General features: G+C 40.7%; 1 protein-coding gene and 1 pseudogene across 1 annotated transcript; both read right to left on the bottom strand.

Moving 5' to 3' along the window:
• Positions 1 to 1,911: 1,911 nt before the first annotated feature.
• Positions 1,912 to 22,011, bottom strand: SDR9C7 (short chain dehydrogenase/reductase family 9C, member 7). The gene is made up of 5 exons (XM_006897677.1): positions 21,958 to 22,011; positions 20,740 to 21,061; positions 13,986 to 14,244; positions 13,179 to 13,342; positions 1,912 to 2,129 (listed from the first exon to the last, which is right to left on the bottom strand). Exons 1-5 carry the CDS (start codon positions 22,009 to 22,011, stop codon positions 1,912 to 1,914), a joined length of 1,017 nt encoding a protein of 338 aa, XP_006897739.1.
• Positions 5,241 to 5,480, bottom strand: LOC102874265 (annotated as a pseudogene).
• Positions 22,012 to 25,925: the final 3,914 nt, after the last annotated feature.

Here is a 25,925-nt window from a genome sequence, read left to right as displayed (position 1 = left end):
GAACCTGAATGAAGTATTATATTTTCTTAAATACTATTTAAAAATGTTCCAGTTCAGTCAGGTATTAACAATCAAATATATCTTTAAGTTAGAGACATTTTAATAAAAAACATTCATATTTGGGTTTTATTAGTGAAAATTTCTCAAGATTAAAAGATTTTTTCCAATAAATGTAGTCCAGAAGTTTATTCCCCCCCCATGTCTGTTTTAATTGTCCAAATTGCCCAGAAGTTTATTTTTTTAAAAATGTAGTTCTGTGACTTACTTGAGAAAGGCTAATCCTTGCTCTTTAGTACATTGGAGAGATCATTGACAGTAGATGACTGGGTAGAACCATACAAATGGGAGGTGTTTGTGGCTCACCAGTAGAGTTAGATTACTTGCTAATCATATAAATAAGGGACATGGTACTGTTGTGGAAGTGGGACTGTGCAATAAGTTGCACAGAACTCCAAAGTGGAGATTGGTTGGTTAGCTCTTGTGCTAAATATGTTATGCTTAAAATGAGCCTTCCCAGAGGCAGAAAGGGAAATCTCACTGCTATTTAAAAAAAAAAGAAGAAAAAAAGAGCCAGGAGTTAGGCATATCCTTAGAGCCTGAGATTCCAGCACTGAAATTCCTTGACCCAGAAAGCAGAGCTGCAACACCAAAGAGACAGAAAGAAGCTGTGGTAGAAAAACTGTCCTGGTGCAAGGCAGCAACAGGCTGCCCCGCCATTGGATTAAGAAACTAAATGCTTTTAGTCAGAAGGCTCGCTGGTGGAGTAGAATGCCTGTGGGCATGTGCCAGGAGAGCTAGAGCTGAGACCCTTCAGCACTAGGCTTGCTAGTGGAGTAGAGTGCTTTTTGGACCTGGAATCAGCAGAACTAAAAGAGCTTTTAAACACTTGCTTAAGCAGATCAGGGGCCACACCACTAGCCCGTGGGTTAGAGAGAGGTCTGTCTGTGGGCATGGCTGAAGGGCATTCCTGACTGAAGAACTATGTCCTCATCCAGATTTGTAAACTTTGACTTCTCTAGTAAATCTTGTAACTCAAAGTATGGCCTGTGGGTTCTGTGTGGCCTTTGCAATGAGTTCTTGAACTCCATAGGTAAACAGAGAGTATGATGAGAGGAACAATTAGTGTTAGAATTGATAACAAGGGAATATGGAGGCATGTCTGATCTAGGAAGCAGTTTTGGGTGGCTCATGCTGATTCTCCTTCCCTCTTGTAAAGATAGAGGAAGTCAGCTAACATCACTTCAACATAATTTTTATACCATGATTTAATCATCTTTGTATCCTTCAGCACTTAAACATGCCTGGTATGTAGTAGATAATAAATAGCTGAAGAATTAATCAATGGTGATTTAATAAATAAAGCTTATTTAATTAAACCCCAGTCACCTATGAAGAGAGACATCTCAAGAGAGAGAATAATTTAAACCATTGCTTAATATAGTCTTGCTTCCCTTGTCTACTCCATTACATATTTCAAATTAATGGCTATACAAAGGAGGCTAATGGGTACTTAAAGACCCAATAAGAAGAAGGAAATCCTATGGTATTTCCCAGTGGGATGGATAAGTGGAAGGGGATCATGATTTAGTAGCAGTTGATTGGTCTCTCTTTGACTTTTATCATTCAGGAAATGTCATCTCCATATGGGGTGACATCCTTGGGGCCATACTCTCCACATCTCTGAACGTGCAAAGGCCATCCCAAATTTCTGTGGTGTCCGCAGCAGATTGGAAGAGGCACTGCCTTCTGTTACAAAGTTACTCCTAAATACCCCAGCAGTCAGTTGAGCAAAGCATCTTTTGTAGGCAGAAACCAGAGGATGTCTGATGAGAGGCTGTCTCGTGTGAGTTCAAAGTCTCTTCTCCCTCTGCCTTCTCTCTATTCTGTTGACCAATCAGGAGCCTTCCCGGATCAGACACTATCTGCTGGTCTTGGAAGGTATCGACTCAGGATGAAATCTGTCACACGGGTGGGCAACTTAGACAAGGGGATGTAGAGGAGTTTGACATCCAGACCAGGATTGTAGCGAACTCGAGGACTCCGGGACACGACGGCGTGCTCCATGCTGTTGGTGACATCACTGATCCTTGGATGTGCCATTTGCATCAAGTTTGTCAGCTTTCTAGTATCTGAGGGCACAGAGGGAAATATGAAAACAGTATTATTCCTTATAAAAGACTTGTTGAAATTTTTCTAGGACCCTGATAAGAGTTGCTCGGCCTTCCAGATCATGTCATATACACACAGTCACTAAATAATTTCATCTATCTTTCTGCATGAAACAATTATGTGAAGAATTCTCACTATTGCATTAAATGAGAGATGAGATGACCTGTGTTCAGTTCTACAATTTATTAACTGTTTATTAATTTATTTGCTTACATTTTCAGCATCATTTGAGTGAGGCTAATAATACTTGAGTTGAAGAATTAGAAAAGTGATTCATAGCAGGATAGATAAAGGAGGGGGACAGCATAGGAAACATGTGCTAATTAGCATGTAGAAAAATTGAGAGACAAGAAATAAAAATATAGTGTAGCTGGTGTGATTTCTAGTTAGTAGAGCTTTCCCTCACCCTGTGCCTCTTAAAGAAAAGAACCCAACTCAATTACTGTTGAGTTGGAACCAACTCATAGCTGACTCTCCAGTGGGTTTTAGAGGCTGTAAGTCTCAAGGGAGGAGATTGCCCATCTTTCTCCTGCAAGACTGCTGGCGGATCCAGACTGGCAGGGAGGCTCTCTCTTTGGGTCAGCAGCATGGCTCCCTGCAACTATGCCACCAGGGCTCTTAGATGTACTTTTTAAGAGTTCCCAAATGTTCTACAAAAGCATATCAGAAATAATTTATTAAAGAATAATACTATCCTTGCTTTAATCATAAGACTGTTGTCTTGATCTAAGGCATAAACAGGCACCTTGTAAAGCACAAACAACGATGAGGGGCTATTCTGTTTGCGTTGTGCACATGGGGGGTAGAGCTGAGTGCAGGGCACTCAAGTGGTACAAGTTGGCTGAAGTAGGAAATAGGTCACACTGTGCAGCCTCAGGAAATGGATCTGCAGCTTCACTGTAAGGCTTCAGCACAGCAGCAGGTTGGTAAGACTCATACTTCAGTGATAGTCCCAAGGATTATTAGATGAAAGTACCCTGAGAATCAGACTTTCAGAATATAGGATGAAGACCACAAAATAAAGGGGGGACAAAAGTTACACACTTTGTGGAGTGGTCCAAGAAAAAAGAGTTCACCCACTTAGTAGAGAACATCCAAACATCAGGGTCAGATCTGGCAGAGGGTTGGAAGAAAGGAACATTTTCAAAGTGAAACATTTTCAAGAATCCTTCACATAAGACTTTTACCCCAGATACTGAGGAATTCCCTCTTTGAAAATGCCAGATTACATCTTGTACTTCCCTGAAAGAGTTATACTAAGATAAAAGCCAGGTAGGTTATCCTGAGATTCATATCTTAGGAAGTGTTAGGCCTGACACAGACCACTACTAGCAGGTCTGAAGTAGTGGACCTAGAGCCCAAAGATTCATTCAAGTTGATCAGGGCTATCAGCATTCTCTCGGGGCCAAAGGGACTTTGTGTGCTAACAAGGCCTTGTCAAACTGACCTGAATAGATAGATGGCTTTGGAATTTGGCTCTGTCCTGCTTTGGCAGGTGGCTGAAAGAAGGTGCTCTGATAGGGCAAGCAATGTGAGATACATTATTTCATTAATCAGTTCTTTTTTAAACTCCTGTTTTGTGTTGGACATCCTGACAGTCAGTGTGTGTAAAGGAAGATAGATGTGCCAAACTAGTCTCTACCACTTTCCTAGACAAAATGTGACATAAGAAAATGTTTAGTTTCATAAGAAAATGTTATTATGGGGCCTAAGCAATAGACAGCATCATGATAGATGGGGAGAAGATTGAAGTAGTCAATGATTTCATCTTACTTGGATCCACAATCAACATTGGCACTAACAGTCAAAAAAATCAAAAGATACCACCACAACAAGATAAAGGTAAATAACCCAATTAAGAAATGGGCACAAGATATGAACAGACACTTCACCAAAGAAGACATTCAGATGGCAAACAAACACATAAAGAAATGTTCAAAATCCCTAGCTCTAAGAGAGATGCAAATCAAAACAACTATGAGATATCACTTCACCCCAGTAAGAACAGCAAACATCCAACGTTGGCAAGGTTGTGGAGAAACTGGAATCCTTATTTACTGTTGATGGGAGTGTAAAATGGTGCAACCACTTTGGAAGGCTGTATGACACTTTCCCAAAAATTTGCAAATAGAGATACCATTTGACCCAGCAATTCCAGTACTGGGAATTTACCCTAAAGAAACCATAACTGTCACCCAAACAGATATATGCACGCCCTTTTTTATTGGGGCTTATTTATTTATTTTTATTATTTATTGTGCCTTAAACCCATGTTTAGTCACAATAGCAAAGAGCTGGAAACTTCCCAAGTGCCCATCAACAAACGAATGGATAGAGAAGCTGTGGTATATTCACACAATGGAATACTATGCTGCATTGAAAAACAAGGAACTCATGAAATATTATGCAAAATGGATGACCCTGGAGGACATTATGCTGCGTGAAATATCTCAGTCACAAAAGAACAAATATTGCATAGGGCCACTGTTGTAAAATGGGACTGACATCAAGGTTGAGGGAAGACAGAAAAGGAGGGGAGGAATGATGTATATTGCATTGAAACAGATGAGGGAGAAAACGGTTTAAAAGGGATATATGAATGGGCATTATTGTCATTACAGAACTCCAGAGTGAAGGCTGCATGGTTGAGTGGGCTTGAGGGGGGGAGGGATTGCATAACAATGAAAGAGTTTTTCTTTCTTTTCAAGAAGAGTGGATTGGGGGAGGGGGAGAAAAGTGCACCAGTGAATGACTGGAAACCTTAAATCTCTGTAAACGTTCATTAAAATTAATTTAAAAAAGAAAAAGAGAAAGGAGCTTTGTCTACTCTTTCCATTAAAAAAACACAAAAGATGCACTCACTGTACTATAGAAGTCTACAGCCAAAGACCTCTTTAAGTTTGGTTTGTTGTGGGTTTTGTTTGTTTGTTTTTTTAACCATCACACACCTGTGTTTATTGTGGGCAGAAGGTGGGACGCTTCCACCATGAGTTAATAATAAAAGTAAAAAAAAAATACTAATTTACAAAAGCAGGGATTCAGTGAAGCTGTTAGATTCATACCCTTGACAGTCATACATAGATGCTGATTCAGAGTAGCAAGAAGAGGTCCCCAAAGCCCATGAACAGTGAGGCCACCAAGGAGATGAGCAACTCTTTGTAGATGTCCCGTATGTACTTGGTAGAGGCTACCTTGTAAACGAAGAAGTAGGCGGTGAAGAACATGCCAATGGCCAATGGCACCATGGTCAGATGGGGGAAGACAGCTGCGTTCACCAGGCTGGTATATTTGCTCATGGCCTCGAGCTCCATTTTGCTGGGTTCTGAGCAAGCTACTACTTTACCACTGGCCTCTCTAAGGCTTTAAGGAGCAATGATATAAGTTTAAAGACTAAGATGCATCTTATTCTAGTCATGGTCTTTTCAATTATTTATTATGTATATGAATGTTGGACAATGACTAAGGATGACAGAATAAGGATTGATGCCTTTGAGTTGGAGAAGAGTACTGAATATCCCATGGACTGCCAAAAGAATGAATAAATATATATGTGTTGGAGAAGTACAACCAGGATTCTCCTTGGCAAAGATAGTGAAGCTTCTTCTCACATATTTTGGGCATGTTGTTAGGAGGGCCTGGTCTTTGAAAAAGGACATCATTCTTGGAAGGGTGGAGGGTCAGTGAAAGAGAGAAAGACCATCAATGAGATGGACTTACATGGTGACTGTTATGAAGGACTCAAGAATGATGATGAAGATGGCACAGGACAGGGCAAAATTCATTCAAATCCTTTGTTCCTAGCGTCTGTATGAGTTGTAGTTGATTCAATAGCACCTAACAACAACCACCAAGCTCAAATCTATAAACTGTCAGGAGCAAATTTTGACTCTTTGTATGGACCCAACAGTTAAGTTTCCATTCTTTCCTCCTTTCCCAGGAACAGGTTCTAGATTTCTGACTTGGCCTTGCCCCAAGAACAGTTAAACCAAACCAAACCAAATTAAACCAAACCAAACTGGTTGCCATAATGTTGACTTCTCCTGTTGGCCTGATGTGATTGTCAGGGTTTTCATCCAAGATGTCTCTGGGTGGACTCCAAGCTTTTGGTTATCACTCAAGCATGTTAATCATTGTCCTACCCCAGCATTCCCCACAACTGGAAAGGGGCACTAATCAAAGAGTTTTTGGTGACTTTCCCAGCCACCAAATGAGGAAAGATCCTTAGTCCAGAGACTCTCTTGCTCTTTAGTGCTAACTAAGCCAATTGCCGGCATGATTCTATATTGAGCACAATATAGTTAAAAATCACTCTTGGGGGGCGGATGAAGGAAATGGGAAAGATCTGGTGTGAAAAACAATGTATTTGAACTTTGTAAATAAGCCAGTATAAAATGAAAAAAAAAAAATCACTCCAAGAAATCTAGAGCTTGCTCCCCCAGGGTTCACAAGCCAGAGACTTGTTTGTTTGGCCACAATGTTTTGCTGGGATTTGTCCGTTAGTGCTGCATTACCTCAACATTCCTTCAGTCTGCCCCATAATTTCTCTCCGCTCACTTTGCACAACCACCATTCTTTGCTTCCAAGTTCACTTTTTTTGGTCATTCCTTCTTTTGGCTTCTGCAATAAAGTAGCCTGGAGTCTCCACTCTCATACTTCTGAGCATGCCATTTCAATTTCACAGTCATTTAAAGGCTTTCTTGTTCCTTGTGGATAAGATTCACACTCCTTAATGTGGCCTTGTATGGTCTGACCCCACCCAGACTCATTCTTTAGCCCAAGCCTCTCATATCTCAATCACATTATTCTGGTAATAACAACAATGGCTAAGATTTGTTGGTGGTTCAGTGGTAAAATATTTGCCTTCCATGACCCAGGTTCAGTTCCCTGTCAGTGCAGTTCATGTGCTGCCTGTCCACAGAGACTTGTGTGTTTCTGATTCCGAAAAGTTAATGGAGTTTCAGACTAAGATACACCGGGAAGAAAGACGTGGTGAGCTATTTCTGAAAATCAGTCCATAAAAATACTGTGGATCACAATGTCTGATCCACAACTAATAATGAGCATTATGTAGGACTGGGAAGAGTTGATTACTCTGAGCAAGGTTTCCATGAATTGGAAGTCAACTTGACAGTAGCTCATGACACGTTGTATTCTTGTGTGATTCTCCTATTAATCTATGAAATAGGAGGTATATTTTATAAAGAAGAAATGAAAATTTTGGGAGTTATGATTCCAAGTATTGTTGGGATGTTGTTGTTAAGTGCTGTCAAGTTGGCGCTGCCTCACAGTGATCCTGCGTACAATAAAAACCTTGGCTGACTCTGTGCCATCCTCACTATTTCTGCTGTGTGTGGTTCACTGTGCGGTCACTGTGTCAGTCTATCTCCTTGATAGTCTTACTCTCTTTTGCTGGTCCTCTATTTTCTCATACTCCATGTCCTTTTCCAGGCAGTAACCCCTTCTCACAACACATCCTAAGTATGTGAGATGAAGTCTCACTGCCCTTTCCTCTAAAGGCATTCTGGCTCTACAAGATAAACCAGACAAATGTCTTTGTTCTTTTGGCAGTCCATGAAGATATTCAGTAGTCTTAGACGACACCCCAATTCAAGGACATTAATTCTTCTCAAGTCTTCTTTATTATTGTCCAACTTTCACCTGCATAAAAGCAATTGAAAATACCATGGTTTGGGTCAGATACACTTTAGTCTATTGAGTGACGCTCTGATTTTTAGCACTTTATAAAGATGTTCTCAACAGTAGAATTGTTCCTTGCAAAGCATCGTTTGATTTGGCTGCTGCTTCCCCGAGTGATGTTTGTGAATCCAAGTAAAATAAGATGTTTCCAACTTCAGTCTTTCCCCATCTATCATGATGTTGCTTACTGGTCTACTGGTGAGGATTTTTGTTTTCTTGATGTTGAAGTGAAATCCATACTGAAGACTGTGGCCTTTAACTTTTATTATTGAAATACAAACCTCAACTATGCACTGTCTCCATAGATAGTTGTGTGGAAAGTCTCCAGAACGTTATTCTTGCTCTTCCATTTGTGGGAAACATCTACCATTTTTTCCTTTCTTGTGAATTTCGACTTAAATTTAAAACTCACTAAGAGATCAATCTCTGAGAAGGCTTTTATGAGAGTAAAAATATGTCCCTGCACTGTTGTTTCTGCGTGAAAAAGATGGCAGTATGTTTCCACAAAGATTAAAGCCTGGAGATCCCGTGGGCAGTTCTAGTCTATCCTACAGGGTCACTATGCGTAAGAATCTCTGAGAACAGTGTATTTTTTTGTTTGTTTGTTTTTGGTACTGTTATTTGCTTTGTATAAATCCTAAGCTGAAACTCTTGCTATTGAATTGATTCTGAGTCATTGTAAACCATTAAGACAGAAGCAACTGCCCCATAGAGGTTAGCAAAACACACAGAAGCAGACCACTACCTGTTTCTCTTGGTGGGCCTGCATCACCTGCTTCGAGTTAGCAGTTGAGCTCTCAGTCACTGTGCACCCAGAGCTCCTTTTTGCTTGTGAACATATTCTTTTTTTTTTTTTGCACAATTCTCTATGAGCTGTTGTGTTTGCTTTCAGAGGTCCATGGTTACATTCCCTGAGACTTTGTCTCATCTCTGTATGTCATTAAACACTTTTTAAAGTAATGTGAAAAAATAGAGAATAACCACGTGGGAAAAAAATGTTTATCTCAAAATAGTGAATGCTTGCTTGAAGATTTTCCTCTGAAATGGAATGAGCTACAGATAAATCAGCTTAACAGTGTTTTATAAACCCAGTTCTTAATTTCTTCAGAAGAACAGTGTCAGTGTTTTGACAAATGGTTTTCAAGGAATGTTTGTCTTCATAAATTTTCCCTTATGTGGTACACTGTAGACTCTATAATCTTTGCCTACATTTAGTTGTTTTACTAAGAAAATTACTTTGTGACATTTCCAGACACTGATTGAAACTATTATGCTAGCTTCACTGGTGACATAATAAATAATTTGAACAGCTCTTTGCTCATGCGTGTCAGAGGTGATGAAGATGGCACAGGAGAGGACAGGGTTTAGATCTGCTGTTCATGGCATCACTGTGAGTTGTACCTGCCTGACAGCACTTAACAATAACAACTTTGCCTAAGGGAGAGTTTTGTAAGGAGTTGTACAGTCAACTCAAAGGCATGAAGTTCAAATTCTCTGTGGGAGAGAAATGGGAATTTACTCTGTGAGATTTAGTACTTTTGAAAATCTGCTGGAAGATCAGTTATGAGTCAGTTCCAACTTGAAAGTACGGAACAATACAATAACAACAATTGAGGGTATATATTATTTTCCTTCCCAGTGGCTGTTTCTTTTTCTTATCTTTCTTTCTCGTGTGTGTGTGTGTGTGTACCGTCAAATCGGATCTGACTGGTACAGGAGGAGATTGCACCTCCTTCTCCAGTAAAGCATCTGGTGGATTCGAACAGCCTACCTCTGAGATTGCAGTGCAGCTTCTTGCCAGTAGGCTACCAAAGCTCCCTCAATGACAGTTTCTAACAACACTTGCAAATTTTCCTTTGGGAATACCCACCTCTCTGTCTCTCAGTTTTTCTGTCTGGACAGAACACATCACTCAGATTCTTACATTACTCTGGACAGTGGTTGTTTCCGTGTTGAAACAACACAGTTCCCTCTGATCCAGTGCTCCTAGGCCCACCAAGTCACAGTGAATCTTAGAACTTTTGTGGGAGCTTTTGGAAAATATTCTTTTTCCAAAAGAAAAAAGGTACTCTTTTTTCTTAGTGGACTTTAGCCTGGGAAGAAGTAAGAAATACTGCTTCCATGTAGTCCCACAGGAAGAGAAATCTTGTGAGACTGAAGGTAATAATACATAGGCAGTATGGCCAAGAAATAGGGTGAAACCACTTTCTAACAATATCATTTGTGAGTGCTGTGTCTAAAGTCCATCTACCTCAACTTTTCAGTCAGATATATCAAGAAATTCCTTTTTTTGTTTAATTTGAGGTGGAATGACAAAACATCAATTGATGTAAATCTTTAGGACTTTCCCCTCTTCTTACACAATTCTAAAATGTCAAAAAATAATTATTTTCATTCTGGAATGCATCTCCGACTGTCTTTCTTTGAGTTTTCCACACATTGATCAATGATATTTACATCCATCAAATTCATTCACCCATAAAACTGGCCTTCATCTTTAATGGTTCTTTCTTCATGACTTTTAAAACTATCAGGTTTAATATCTACCTAGAATCTTCTAATTCCTCCACTTTGTCTATTTCTGGTATTCCTTGGAGAGGGACATCATGTTTGGAAAGGTGGAGTATTGGTAAAAGAGAAGAAGATCCTTGACGTATGGATTGACATAGGGACTTGAGCAATGGGCTCAAGTCAAGTGCGTCAGAGATGATGAGGATGACACATGGTTCAGCTCTGTTGTTCATAGAGTTGCTACGAGTTGTACTCCACTTGATGATACCTAAAAGCAACTACTTTCATAAATTGTTAACTTTAATTTACTAATATTTCATTAAGGATTTTTTTGCATCTATTGTTGATGAAAACATTTTTAAATTGTTGTTTTAAGGCTATACATTTCCCTCGAAGAACAGCTTTCTATGTAGTTCAAATATTTTGATTTGGTGCTTGTCGGCCTTGATATCCACAATGAACATCAGTATGTTGTTATCTTTTATCTTCTTGGCTGACTCAATGGTCAGGGGAAACTTGATGATGACATAATAGTCAAGCTTGCTATTCTTGGGGGCGCTCTTCCTGGGTGTTTGGGCTGCCTTTGGAAACTCAGCATTGTGGGGTATGGGAAGGTAAGTGAAGTGTGGACCTTTTTTTGTTGTTGTGGATGCCCGTTAGGATTGCCTTCTTGGCATTGAATGCCTTTGCTTTGGCTTCAGTTTTGGGAGGGGCAGGGGCTTCCTTCTTCTTCACTTTCAGATTCATCTTTGTAGAAAAGGTTATTACTTAGAATTTTTACACAATTAATATCTAAGGACTTCTTTGCAATGTAAGAACTTGTGACTTGTAGATATGAGAGTAATGGATAAAAGGAGGTTATACTGTCAGTTTAAAAATATCAGCGAACTTTGAAATCTAATATTTACCATGGACTAGATGGTATTCTAAGTCCTTTAAATATAGTAACTCATTTAATTCTCACAACCCATTATAAGTGAGACAACAGAGAAGGTAAGTAATTTCCAAGGCTGGCTTGGTGACATAAGCAGAAAGATTGGTGGTTTAAGCATCCAGAGGTACCTCAGAAGACAGACATGGTGGTCTGCTTCTAAAAGATTAGCAAAGCAAGCACAGGATTATTTGTGTTTACTTACTAATTGGTAGTGAACATCATGTAAAAGAGTGTGCATCTATGTATAGCTGGTGTCTGTCTCTCAAGACCCGATAGCATCTTCCTAGAATCAAAGCATCTTTCCAAATTTGCAATCTCTGACAGGGATGAACTGTGCAGCAAACAGGGTAGGTAGTTCTTGTTTACTGGATGTGTCTACTTCACTTGTTGGATGATCCATTCCATCCACGAAGCAGTTCTACTTTGTTCAAACGGGATTGACCTGAGTCAGAATTGACTCCACAGCAACTAACAAGTAATTCGCCCAAGGCAAGAAGGCAGGTTCAACCTTGTACTCAGGCATCCTAGTTATAGAGCTTAATCCTCAACAGTCAGTTTCCTCGCACAGATTCTAATAGAAGCCAAAGCAAAGGTCACAGAGGTTCTGAGAGATCGGGGCACAGCAGTCCAGCCAGTGGACACTGCCTGAGCCAGCTGATGTGGAGGCTGTCTTCTTGGCCAGTGACACCAGTTACAGAGAAGCCACTGGAGAAGTGAGATGCCTGTCAGGGTGGTGCCAGCTAAATGTGCCAGAGCTGGTTTCTCTGGGCAGACAGGAGTTGCACCACAGAAGGCAGCTACAGAGGAGGCGCTGAGGAGACAGGTCACTCTTCAGGCACTTGGAGGAAACTAGGAAGTTTTGTAAATTATCTCCTCTGAAATCAACATGCTCAGCTTTCAGAATAGATGTTCTCTACCTGGAGGTGTTTCAATAGGCAGTTTGGTCAATTACTCCTCCACTTATACCTTTAGTTCATTCCCCACTCGTATTTTCCAAGGACTGGGTTTCTCTGCATCCTCAGGCTGGAAGAAGTACGCATAAATCTTTGGAGAATAGTTAAAAGCTGTAATGCCTCTCTACCACCATCTTTCAAAGCACCTGAAATGCACAGGAGCCTTCAGCTTTGGGGAAAATGGGAGCAGTCTGGAGACTCTGCCTTTGAAAGACCTGTTTGTGCTTTCTCTCTTTATTTACCAAGTATGTGTGCTAGAAGGAGTGTTACAACTTGTGCTGCTAGCTAAAAGGTGAGTGAGAAACTACTTGATGACAGGGGTGTGCAGGAGTCCCTGTGTGGTGAAAACAGTTAATACATTCCTCTCTTACCAAAATTTAGTGGTTCAAGTCCACTTAGTGATGCCTTGGCAGAAAGGTCTGGTCACCTGCTTTTCCTGGGCAGGAAGGTTCTACTCTGACACACACAAGGGCACCGTGAGTCAGAATTGCGCATAAGACACTGAACAGATATTAATGCTCTAAGCAACCCTGAGAGTAGGCACTACCTTTAGTTCTATTTTCTAGTGAGTGAATTGAGGCACAGTGTTTGAAATTAGAAAATATGCCCAGAGTTTTCTAGTTGGTATAGAGCAGTGACATGATTCACAGCCAGGCAGTCCATCAGCAACAGCCATGCTTTAAACTTACAAATAGACGCATCTTTCCAACATCTCCTTTCCCCCATGACAAGAAGCTATGGTTCTGCCATTCACAACAGTTGCCCACATGGTATCTGACCTCAAAACCCAGCTCTGCCACTAACCATGTAAGCCCTCAGTTTCTTTCTCATCATCTGGAAGATGAAAAGAAGCCCGTGGCCTTCAAAGTGTTCCCATCCCTCTCAGAGACCCCACTCCTGCCTGGGAAACTTACAGATGCGGAAGTACTCTTCTCCGTAGCTCTCCCGGGTCTCCTGAGGCAGCCGTTCCCATAGCTTTTGCAAGCGGGTCTCCAGATTCTCATTGCCCAGAATGGATGTCCGATAGTTTCCTGGTTCGATGATGCTGACTTTTACCCCAAAATAATGGAGCTCTCGCCTTGGAAAGAACAGTAGGGAAGACTCAGTATGAGGTCCCAAGATGACAGAGGGTTGTCAAGAAGGGTCACCTCTGACACTTTGGAGAAACTTGTGCACAATTCCACCTCTGCACCAAGTCAAGCATTGTTCACATGAAAATAAGGCCTTTCTTTTCTTCTCCCTCTTTTTAAAATTATTATTAATTTTAATGAAAGTTTACAGAGACTTTGGATTTCCATTAATTCATTATTGCACTTTTAATAAGGCCTTTCTTAGATTTCCTGCCCTTTACTAAGCCTGGCCTACAGTGGCTTAGCAGCTTTCTGTAGGCAAATCTAGAGGAGTGGAAGCTAACTAACGAATCTAGGCCAAGGCTTTGCTCCTCATCATCTTCCTACTTCCCATTCCCAGCTTCACACTTAACTCCCACGAATGGGGCAGGGCGCCATAAAGGCAAATTGGCTGCCTCCATCACCACTCACTTCTTTATCTCGTCTCTTGGCCCTTGAGGAAAGTCCCTCAAAGTCTAGTCTTCTGTTTGCTACTGGTTTTGCTTCCTCCCTCCAGAATCCTCCTATTCACATGCTATCATTTCAGCCTCCTCTTCTTAAGATGAGCCCCTCAGGATTCCCACTTGGTAGACTGTACCAGGGCCCAGTTACCTTATGCTGTCAGAGAAGGCTTCAACACCAAACTTGGAGACACAGTAGCCACCACCGATGACAGCCACAAGACCACCAGAGCTGGACATGTTGACGACCCTGCCCCGGGCTTTCTTGATCATGGGTAACATGTGGAGGGTCACATGAATCAGTCCTACCAAGTTCACATTGATCACCTTCACAAAGTCCTTTATGGTCAACCATTCATTTGGCCCACTGGGAACACCTATTCCAGCATTGTTCACCAGGGCCCAGAGGCCTAGAAATGAGAGAGAGGGAAAGAGAACCAGAAAAGAAATCAGCAGTGTCCCTTGTCCACTACCAACCCACTCAGGGCTACAGAGTATGATTGTGAGCAGGTATATAAGAGAAAGGGCTTTGGCTGCAATGTCCGAGGCTATGATGACTGGAAGGTAAGTGTGCCTTATAAAATGGCACCTTTGTTTCATTTCCAAAAGTGTCTACTTGATAACTGGGGCTCTGCCAGCTACAATCCAGGCTTTGCTAATTTTGTTTTAGCTTAGTTGTTATTGTTGTTGTTTTGTATTGTTGAGTCAGAACTGACCCATAGCTGACCCTCTGGTGGGTTTTCAGTGACAATTAAGATTGCCTATCCTTCTCATATGGGGCAGCTGGTGGCCTCGAACTACATGCCTTTGGGATCGCAGTGTAGCTTCTTGCCACTATGCCATCAGAGCTCTCTTTAACTATTTGTTGTTGTTGTTATGTGCCATCAAGTTGCTTGAGACTCATAGCGACTCTATGTACAACAGCCCTAAACCCTGCTCTGTCCTGTGCCAGCCTCACTGTTTCTGACACACCTACCCCTGTTACTCCAGTCACTGAATCAATCCACCTCATAGAAGGTCTTCCTCTCCTGCGCTGTTCCTCCACCCTCCCAAGCATGAGGTCCCTTTCCAAGGACTGGTTCTTCCTTGTAACATGTCCAAAATATGTCACACGAAGCTTCAGAATCCTTGCCTCCAAGGAGCAGCCTGATTTAACCCTCTCCAGGATGAACCTGTTAGTTTTCTTAGCAATCCATGGTATATTCAATACTCTTCTCCAACACCACAGCTCAAAAGGTAGCAATTCTCCTTCTATCATCATGAGTCATTGTCCAGCTCTCTCTGATGCATAGCAAGTAATTGCAAAGTCTATGGCCTGAATCAGGTTCACCTTAGTCTCTAGGCTGACATTGCCACTCTTCAGTACTTTGAAGACGTTTCTGACAGTTGACTTTCCCAATGCAATTTGTCTTTTAATGTCCTGGCTACTGGTACCAAGAGTTGATCATGGAGCCAAGCAAACTAAAGCTGTTAACAATTTCAGTCTCTTCACCATCTACCATGATGCCGCCAATTGGCCCAGTGATGAGACTCTTTGTTTTCTTGATGTTGAGCTTCAATCCATATTGAAGTTACAGTCATTGACCTCTTTAGCTATTGTTGTTGTTGATTGCCATTTAGTCCGGCACGACTCATAGCAACCTTATGAACTATTAAAGAAGAGATATTTCATATTAACAAATTGGTGTTTAAAATCACTCCCCTCTTCTAAAACGTTCCTTTTTCTATTCACTCATGCATATGAAATTGTCTATGGCCCATGTTTTTCCCAAAGTCCATCCATCCATTTATTAATATCTTGACAAATTTATACATTTCCTCTATGTAAGTTATAGGGCAAGGTACTAGGGACATAAATAAGACAGAGTCTTATCCTTTGAGGAGCTAACAAGCCAGAGAAGAATAAAAACAAGTTCTAAATAAATATGCAAAATATTTATACAAACCAATTATGAAAAAGGTGATAATAGCTCTCTTTGAAATATTTAAACTACCATTCACAGTTACCATGGAGTCTTCTGATTCAAGGTGAATTCATTTATGCTGCAATAGAAGTGTACTCTATGACATTTTCAAATGGTCAATTTTAAAAAGTAGATTGCCGTTGACCATTATTGTAGAATGAGTATGAGTATCCAGGTGGTGGGGGGAAGGGTATAGGGGCGGGGGAGGAGCTTAATCATAGGGTCGCACAATTTGATGGATGGTGGGAAAGGTGGATAAAGGAAAGGGGAAAGATCTGGTGTGAATAACAATGTATATGAACTTTGCAAGTAAACCAGTATAAAATAATAATAATAATAATAATAAGAACATAAATAGTTAAAAAACAAAAGTAGATAGATCTTTTTTTCACAGAACTTCTGAGGGTACTGAAACCACCAGACTTTTAGTAGGTAGTCAAGCACTTTAACTGTTTCAACCATTCTGGGACTCCATATTTAAATTTCATAGGTATAAATGAAAGAAATAATGCCAGTGTTATAATTTAATGTGTAGGGCCCAGGGTCAAAGAGTCTCAAGTTCTAGTCCTGGTTCTACTGCTGGCCATGGACAGCTCACTTCCCCTGTGTGAGGCTCAGAATCTTCATTGGATTAGGCTACAACAGTTGTTTCCAGTATGTAATTTGAAAGCCTGAGGATCTGCTAGGAGAGAAAGACTTCAATAAGCTCCACTTTCAGTTGTTTTCCATATTGAGCTTCCAAACAAAATTGCAATTGGAGGGAGAGAGAGCTTGGTTGCTAAAAATATGTTGTAAAAGTCTCTATACAATTTCCAAGCTCCCTCCCAAATCTCTCATTCAGATATTCTGGAGCTCTTCTCATTTCCCACCTTAGCCTCTACTTTCCATTTTTTCCTAAAAGGAGGTGGATAGAGACATCAATTATAGCCTAACCTGGGATACCTACATAAGCCATGCTACCACCCTATCTTCTTTCCTCCTATTAGAGATCCTAGGAGACCAACTAGCTGATAAGGCTCAGAATTTACTCAGTTGGAGGGTATAATTTAATTTCACAAATGAAAAAAAATGAAGGATCCTGAGACTAAGTGCTCTCTGTCCATTGAGAGGGGATTCACTGTTACCACTGTCTCTGTCTGATCATCCCCACAACCTACTTTCAGAAAAAGATGCACCACTTGATTAAGAACTGAAGTGATATTCTTTTCTTCTGCATAAAGTAACTAAGGAAGTCTAAGACTATGCCAACCTGTCCTGTCCAGATACTTTCAGGGACAACAGGAAAGCAAGCAAGAACCATACCCCTAAATTCAGTCTCTAATATGGAGGGTAGAAAAATGTTTTAGTCTCTGCCACCTATGAATATAGATGATATAACCAATGGAAATTAAGATGAATTAAGGTTACCAATCAAAGGTTGCCAATGCAAAGGTGTGCAATTTGAATCCACTAGCTGCTCTGAGGGAGAAAGATGGGCAGTCTCCTCCTGTGTGATTTAGTGCCTCTGAAAACTTGCTGGACCCTTGGTTCTGACTTGTTGGTACACCACAACAAGAACAACTACTACTAAACTGACCAGGAAGCAGTGGTGTAGGCCATAGGGAGCTGTGCTGCTAATCCAAAGGCACTACGTCCCTGGCAGTTTGAACCCATCAGTGGCTCCATGGCAGAAAGATGGACAGTCTGCTCCCATTCGATTTACAGCCTTGGAAAATCCACTGGAGGGTCAGGTATGAGTTGATTCTGCCTAGATGGCAATGAGCGAGAACAACTGACCAGTGTGTTTAGGTAGCTATGGTAGCAGAGTCCCTAGAGAGTCCATGGCTAATCCAAAGGTTGTGTGTCTCAAGACGTTTGGCTCTACCAATGGCCACTCAGGTTAAGGGTTGGCAACTTCTCCATGTTAGGATTTATAGCCCCAGAAAGCCATTGAACAGTCACTGAACTCAGAACGAATATGACAGCAGTGAGTGTGAAGGCTTTTTAAATTTTTTGTTGTTTTGTTTTTAAAACAATCAGCAAACCTTAAAATCTAGGGGGGTTATCTTGGGTTGACCTATTGGGTCCTTCCTTATAAATTAAGAAGGAGATAGAAAGAGGGCCAGAAGGATTGTAGTGTGACCTTGCTGGCTTTGAATAGAGGAATAGGGCCATGAGTCAAGGAATGCGTAAGTTCTCTAAGACCAAAATAAAACTTGTTGCCATTTGATCAATTGAGTCATGGATATAAAATTGAGATCCCTGGTATTTTCTTGGTTGTAATGTTTATGGAAACAAATCATTAGGCTAACTTCTTTAACACTGATGGATGATTTCACACTGTCAAGTTTTGGGTTAGTAGCCAAGTACAAACTGCTTGTGTCACCCATAGACCAAGCAGGCTTCTATAAACTAGAAAAGACAAGAAAAGCATTCTTCCCCAGGACCTCCAGAATAAAACACAACCCTGTCAACCCCTTGATTTTAACTTGGTGAGATTTTTGACCCTAAAAGAACTGTAAGACAATAAACTTGTGCATTTTTAAGCCATTTTGTTGTTATCAACTGGTATCAAGTCAGTCCCTGGCTGATAATGACCCAGGCACAATACAACATAATGTTGCCTGATTCTATACCATTCTCATGATTAACATGGTTATTGAACTGTTTTGATTCAGTCAGAGGGTTTTCATTGGCTGATTTTAAGAAGCAGATTGTCAGGTCTTTTTTCTAGTTCATGTTAGTCTGGAAGCTCCTCTGAAGCCTGTTTAGTATCATAGCAACACGCAAGCTTCCACTGACATATGCTCCACTGCTCCACACAAGAGATGCATTGGCTGGAAACTGGACCTTGGAATCTTGGATGTAGTTAGGGGCCATTCAGTTGACCACAGCTCATAGTGATCCTATGAACAACAGATCACAATCTTTTCTATCTTGCACCATCACCATGATTGCTAAATGCACATGCACATTATTCAGTCATTGTGCTGATACATCTTCTTCGCTTTCACTGATCCTCTGCCTTTCCCAACATGATGTGTTTTTCCACTGGTCCCTCCTGACAACACACCCCAAATACGTGAGATTACTATTCACCATCCTTGCCTCTAAGGAGCACCTTCATTTCATTTCCTTCAAGACAAATTTGCTTTCTTTTGGCAATCCATGGGATATTCTGTCCTCATCACCAACACCACAATTCAGAGGTATCAATTCTTCTTCAGTCTTCCTTATTAATTGTCCAACTTTCAGATGCATAGGAAGTAACTGAAAATACCATGACTTGAATCAAATGCAACTTAGTCCTTAACCTGATATCTTTTCTCTCCAGCACTTTAAAGAAGCATTTTACATCAGATTTGCCCAATGCAATATGATTTTTGATTTCTTGACTGATGCTACCGTAACTGTTGATTTTGGATCAAAATAAAATTAAATCCTTAGAATCCTGGATAGAAGGCAAGAATTCTATCACTGAATCATTACTGCCTTCATTCAGCTACTTAGAGCCCAAATTTCCTCATCTATTTGAGCTGAAACCTTACACATTGAAATGGTAACTATTAAAAATGTTATCCAGCATGAAAATGTTCTTATTACTACCAAATTTTAAACACACAAGCAAAAACAAACAAACAAACAAAAAACCAAATTAATTTTCCATCCCTCATTGACCTGTTAACATAAATGGAGCAAAATTTTTATTTTTATTATTAAGTTTGTGTAATTTCAATACTCCATGAAATCACTTCGTATATGTTGATACACTTGTGCTTTTAGGAGAGAAACACATGTATATTTTTACTTCTCCATCTAGAGCAATGTCATCAAATATTCCCTCTAAAGATTTCCTTACAAAAAAAAAATAAAAAAAAAAACTAAAAGAAAAAAAATAGCACAAGATTTCCTTACAGACCAGCTCCTTCATGGAACACCTGACTGATGCTTTAAGCTACTAAATTGGTGGAAATTTGTTACAGCAACAATTGAAACTAATACACCTAGTGAAGCATTAAGATGAGTGGTTCAAAGTTGAATGTGAGAAACTGGGTGAGGCTCACTCTTGCTGAATTAATCATACATTCATCCAACAATTTTTATGGAGGACTACCAGGTGTCAGACCCTGTTCTAGGTACCAATGAGACAGAAGTAAATAAAAGAGACCGAAAGTCTTGCTGTAGAAAGCTTTACCCTGATAAAAGAAAGACAATAAATAAATATGTTGCATACTGAATAAGAACTAAGAAGGGAAATAGAGCAAGGAATTGTTAACTGGATCTTCCTTGACCCTAGGACCCGCCCACTTATGTGCAAGGACACTCCAGACTAGTTCTTTAGGACTTCCCCTAGTATGCTGCTTCTGTACCAGAGTCATCTTGTTCCTCCACCCACACTTTGCATACAGGAAGTTCTTAGGGTTGGTCCCCACATAGTCCTGGTCACGTTCCAGCCCACAGGCTCCTTTTCCTAAGCAACCACTCTGACAAACACTTGCCCTAAGGTCAAGTTAGCATCTACTGTGAAAGGCAGTGAAGAGATGTTTCAACCCCTGTCTTCCAGCTTTCATGTCCCATTTAAGGAATTCAACCTCCCACATTCATATTTCCATAGGAGCTAAAAGTTGAAAGCACTGAAGTTCCAGATCGACATCCATCTTTAGAGGTTTGGATATTGACTGATTTTTTCAGAACACATTTCACTTTTCCAACTTTCTGTTTGCATCCCCTCTTCTGTTTGTTGAAATTTGGGGCAAAGAAAATCTCCATAGGAAATTGCCCTCTTTTAAAACAGACTAAACCATTCAATGATTTTCAATCATACTCAGCCAGAGCCCCATCCTCCTTCCTTCCATCATCTCCCCTATCCCATCTTAACAACTAAGTCCTGGAAATCCTCAAATGCTTATGGGAGAGAAAGAAGGATAAATGGAAAAAGCCAAAGAATGCAATTCGCCCCACCTTGCTCGCCCACTTGGTCCCTCACCCACTGGGTTGCCGCCTGGATGCTCTCGGCCTTGGTGACATCTAGTAGGATGGTCTGAAGACGGTAGGAGGTTTCCTGTTGAAGCTTCAGGGCTCCCTCCTGAGTGAGGCAAGCAGCCAGGACCCGCATGCCCCGATCAACCAGCTGCTGAGCCAGCAATTTCCCAAACCCCGAGTCACAGCCGGTGATGAAGACATACTTCTCGGAGAGATTTCGAACCACATTGCAGTTCCTAAACCAGCGGTACATAAAGGAGAAGTCCATGGTAGCTGCCAAAAGGCACGGGTGAGGTGACAACTAGGAAGGACCAGGCCAGGAGACAGCAGAGTGGCTGATCCCTGAGCTCCAGCTGGCAGACTACTGTAGCTTGTTGGGAAGAAGATCTCTCCTTCTTTCTACTGCTTGCATCACATAAAGGCACTTGGGTGAGCCACTCTAATTTTTATAGGTGGATGCTTCAGCACACCAATTAGCCTAGATGCAAGAAATTCAAGTCCAACCTGAAGCCTTGTCATCTCTGACAATCCAAGTGGCTGCCTCCCTCTCTCCCCCTGGCCATGGTGATTGAAGCTGCCAAGGATAGAATAGACCCCATTGGTAAGTGGTGAAAAGCAACTTCTCTGGTTGGTGGGATCAGGGGCAAAAAAGCAAGGAGGAGTCAGTTAAAATAGATTCTCTATAAACCCCTAGCCCCTGTCATCCCTAGGCCAAAGATCAAAATAATTTGTCATGAGTACAATCATGTCAATAAATTTAATTTCTACTTTTTGGGGAAAAAAAATAAGACATCCATTAATGCAAAACCCCCCCAAACCTAAAAAAACCCCAAAACACCCCAAAATTGACTTTATATTCTTCAAACCCCCAAAGAAATAATTTTTAGGTCATAACTTTTTTGAGTATCCACTATGAGAGACAATGAGAAGCTAAGGGTTTCCCCAGTGGGTGTGCTTCCACTGTCTTTCAAGTAGGAGAGGAGCTGGGGACAAAAAGGAAATGAGACAGAGTGTGAGGAGACACACCCAGGATTGCATGGGTTGCAGGGACAGAATGATGCTAGGGCAAAGGGTGGTTCCAGGAATCAACCTCCTGAGATTACAGCACCCTATACCTTCCGTGTCTAGAGGATCTGACACAAAATTGTTGATCTGGACAACCCACAAGGGAGAGAGACCCAGGATGCATCTTTATACCCCACAGTCTATGACATGTTGGACAGCCCAAGAATCAGATGAAGGAAGCGCCATCTTGGAAAAGCCCAGCAGGACTTGGACATTCTATATTAAGGGTTACAGGAAGAAGTGTGCAGATGAAGGACCCAGTTCGGGAAACAGACCTGAAGCTGTTAGAGGATGGAAATAAAATGTGGTAGTAGGGAAATTTATCCTACTTTATACCTGCCTCTCACCTGTTACCTCCAGAACTGGATTGAGATGTACCACCCAGTCTGTCTGCCTTCAGAATGAGTGAATGGGGTAGGGAGAAGGTAGGGGATGCCATTTGAAAATTGAGTAGGTTAGTATTCTCAAGTTCTGGAGGCCCGGGAGTTGACTGGACCCTGAGATGGATGACTCAGTGTTGCCTCTACCTAGGCCATTTCTGACCAGCACTTCCAGGACTGTTTGGCTGAAGGACAGCCAAACAATATTTCCCTGGGTTCAAACACCTAACATCAGAAAATTCTATGTGCATACTTGTGGGGAAACTTAAGGATCCCCAAGAAGGGCTCATTTTCACAGGGCTGGAATAACCTCCCACTCTGAAAAGGCAGGCCTTCTAACTCAGTTGTGACCTGAAGGTAACACGCAGATGGTTACTCTCATCAACCCTGTTTGCCCACAACAACTCTTCAGAGGCTTGCTGTAAAAAAGTTGAGCTCTTGTGGGGGCAGTGGTGTCTGACTTTCACCAGTTCACAAGAGGAAAGAATCAGCAGCATCAAACCAATTCCTATGCAATCAGATGCTCCTAGACACCTGTACCTTCTATCAAGTTTAACACCAATCATCTCTTCTAGGACTCTCACTGCTCAATCCTATGTTCATTAATGCACAGCAATGACCACACAGAATTCACAGACATTACTTATGATTATAGGGTTTATTAAAGAAGTAACAGGTTTCAATATGAAAACTGTCATTGTACAATTCTTCAGTCAAGGCAGCTTCTCAGGAATGCTCAGAAGTGGCCTCCCCCTAACTTTCAACCTCATGGCACTGGGCTCTGCCTCACTGCTCTGATTCAGAGTTACAAAACTCTTTTTGATCTGCCAATTATGTGTCTTCTGGCCCCCATCAGGCTTTGAGGGGGCAGCAGTTCAGCTCCATGTCATACTAGTCTCTGCTTCTCTGCACTTCTGTGGTTGCCACTAGTGGTTGTGATCTGGTCTCAATCTTGATCTTTACGGGACTCTCTGACACTTGAGGACATACTGGATTATCTATTTCTTGATAGTAATGACATTCTGTTTTTCTACCTCTGAACCTGTTCAAGTTAAGCTTGGTGAGATGGTAAAACTGAACAATCACCTTATTAGTAGTCAACTCATCTTATTTTCGTGTTTCCTCTATGAAAGTGCTAATTGTTGTTTTTTTTTAAAATTTTATTTTTATTTTTGTGTGTGTCCCGTCAAATCAGATCTGACTGGTACAGGAGGAGATTGTCCCTCCTTTTCCAGCACAGCATCTTTCTGGTAGATTTGAACTGCGGGCCTCTGGGGTTGCAGTGCAGCTTCTTGCCATGAGGCCACCAGAGCTCCCCAGTTATTTTTATTTGAGAGGGAATCTTGAGTTTTATTTTTTAATACATTTTTATTTTATACTGGTTTGCTTACAAAAGTTCTTATGCATTGTTTTTCATACTGTCTTCATTCACATTGTGTTTCATACAATCACTCTCATTCCTTATAGTTTATAAAATTTATCAACACCCCAATATATCCAGCATTGCCCTGTCTTTCCAGATCCCCACTGGATCTTTCCCATTTCCTTTACCCATTCCTCCCTCTACCCGTAAAATTCTGCAACCTTACAATTTCCCCCCTGTCCATCCTCACACCTCTGCTTCTCCCATTCCCTCCTTGGATCCTCATCTTTCTATTTCTAAAATAATAGTCTTATACAGTATATGTCCTTATGGGACTGAGTTAGTTCAGTTAGCATAATGCTCTCCAGTCCCTCCCAACTTATATAGTAATTTTCAAAATCATTGCTCCCACAATTTCTCAATCCATTCGATTGTATTTGGACACCTGGGATGTTTTCCACAATCTTGTGATGGTGAATGATGCTGCTATGGACATTGGTGTACAAGTCTCCGTTTGTTCTAATTTTCTAAGGGTATATTCCAAGCAGTGGAAAAGCTAGGTCATATGGAATTTCTAAGTTCATATTTTTAAGGAAGTGACAAATTGTCTTCTAGAGTGATTGTAACATTTTACAATCCCACCAATAGTGTATGAGAATTCTATCTCTTCACATCCTCTCCAACATCTATTACTTGCTATTATGTTAAACTTTGCCACTGCTACAAGAGTGGAATAATTTCTTATTGTGGTTTTGATTTCATCTCTCTTATTGCCAGTGATTTTGAACATTTCTTCATGTGTCTCTTGGCCACTCAAAAGTCTTCCTCTGTGAAAAGTCTTTACATGTCTTTTTCCAATTTTGTAATTGGGGTATCAGTCTTTTTCTTGTGGAGACCCTATAGCATTTTGTAAACTTTTGCTATGAGACCTTTGTCTGAGATGGTATTGACAAATATTTTTTCCCAGTTGTAGACTTTCTTTTCACTCTGTTGGGAGTTTTTTTTGATGTGCCCAGGGATATAATCTTTATAAGGTTCCATTCATCAATTTCATCCTCTCCTGGTTGTATATTTCTGGCTGTATTTGTCAGCCTTTTATACCATGAGCTAGGTCCTCTAAACTTGGTCCTACTTTGTCTTTTATGATCTTTCTGGTTTGGGGCTTTACCCCTAGGTCTCTGATCCACCTTGAGTTACTTTTTGTGTATGGTGAGAATTGTGCATCCTGCTTCAGCTTTCTGCTTATAGCAGTTCAGTTTTGCCAGCACCATTTGTTGAAGAGGTTGTTATTTCTCCATTGGGTAGATATTGTTTCCTTGTTGAGTATCAGTTGACCATATATAGATGGGTTAATTTCCAGGTTCTCAATTCTGTTTCATTGGTCTTATTTCCTTCTCTTGTCTTATTGCCATTGCCAAGACTTCCAACACAATATTGATTAGGAGAGGTAACAGTGGCCATCCTTGCCTAGTTCCTGCTCTCAAAGGGAATGTTTTTAATTTCTCTTCACTGAGAACAATTTAGGCTCTCGGGTTTGCGGATATGCTTTTTTACTATGTTGAAGAAATTCCCCTCTAATCCTGTTGTGTTGAGTGTTTTAATCAGGATAGGGTGTTGAATTTTTGTCAAAGGCCTTTTCTGCATTCATTGATAGGATCATGTGGTTCTTGTTCTTTGCTTTGTTAATGTGATGAATTACATTGATTGTTTTTCTTATGTTGAACCATCCTTGCATAACTGCTATGAATCCCACTTGGTCATGGTGAATTATTTCTTTGATGTATCATTGGATTCTATTGGCCAGGATTTTATTCAGGATTTTTGCATCTATGTTCATAGAGATATTGGCCTATAGTTTTCTTTTTTGATGGTGTCCTTTCCTGGCTTTGGTATCGAGGATATGCCTGTTTCATCGAATGAGTCTGGAAGAATTCCATCTTTTTCTATTTTCTGAAATTGTTTATGTACAATTAGTGACAGTTCTTCTCTGAATGTTCTATAAAATTCACTTGTAAAACCACCTGGTCCAGGGCCTTTTTTGGCTGGTTGTTGTTTTATTACCTTTTCAGTTTCTTCTTTTGGAATGGGTCTGTTCAGGTGTTCTACTTCGATTTGTGTCAGTTTAGGTAGGTTGTAAATGTCTAAGTATTTGTCCATTTCTTCTAGGTTTTCATATTTGTTTGAGTATAGTTTTTCCACAATATTCAAATGTTAGCCTTTTTATCTTAGTTGGTTCTGTTGTGACATTACCCATTTCATCTCTTATTTGGATAATTTGTGTCTTTTCCTTTGTTTTGCTAGTGGTTTGTTGATTTCATTGACCTTTCCAAAGAACCAACTTCTAGTTTTGTTAATGG

Source organism: Elephantulus edwardii, unplaced genomic scaffold (genome assembly GCF_000299155.1).
Source record: "Elephantulus edwardii isolate Elephantulus edwardi_28Jun2011 unplaced genomic scaffold, EleEdw1.0 scaffold00212, whole genome shotgun sequence".
Lineage (NCBI taxonomy): Eukaryota > Metazoa > Chordata > Mammalia > Macroscelidea > Macroscelididae > Elephantulus > Elephantulus edwardii.
The sequence above is the reverse complement of the archived record's forward strand: the minus strand, read 5'-3'. Positions and strand labels throughout refer to the sequence as shown.

Excerpts from the sequence above, each read along its gene's own strand:
- SDR9C7 (XM_006897677.1), bottom strand. The coding sequence starts at position 22,011 with ATGGCGCTTCCTTCATCTGATTCTTGGGCTGTCCAACATGTCATAGAC. Across the intron at positions 14,245-20,739 it reads GGACCAAGTGGGCGAGCAAG|GCCTCTGGGCCCTGGTGAAC; the intron begins GTGGGGCGAATT and ends TCTCATTTCTAG. Across the intron at positions 2,130-13,178 it reads AGAAGAGTACTTCCGCATCT|ATACTAGAAAGCTGACAAAC; the intron begins GTAAGTTTCCCA and ends CTGTGCCCTCAG.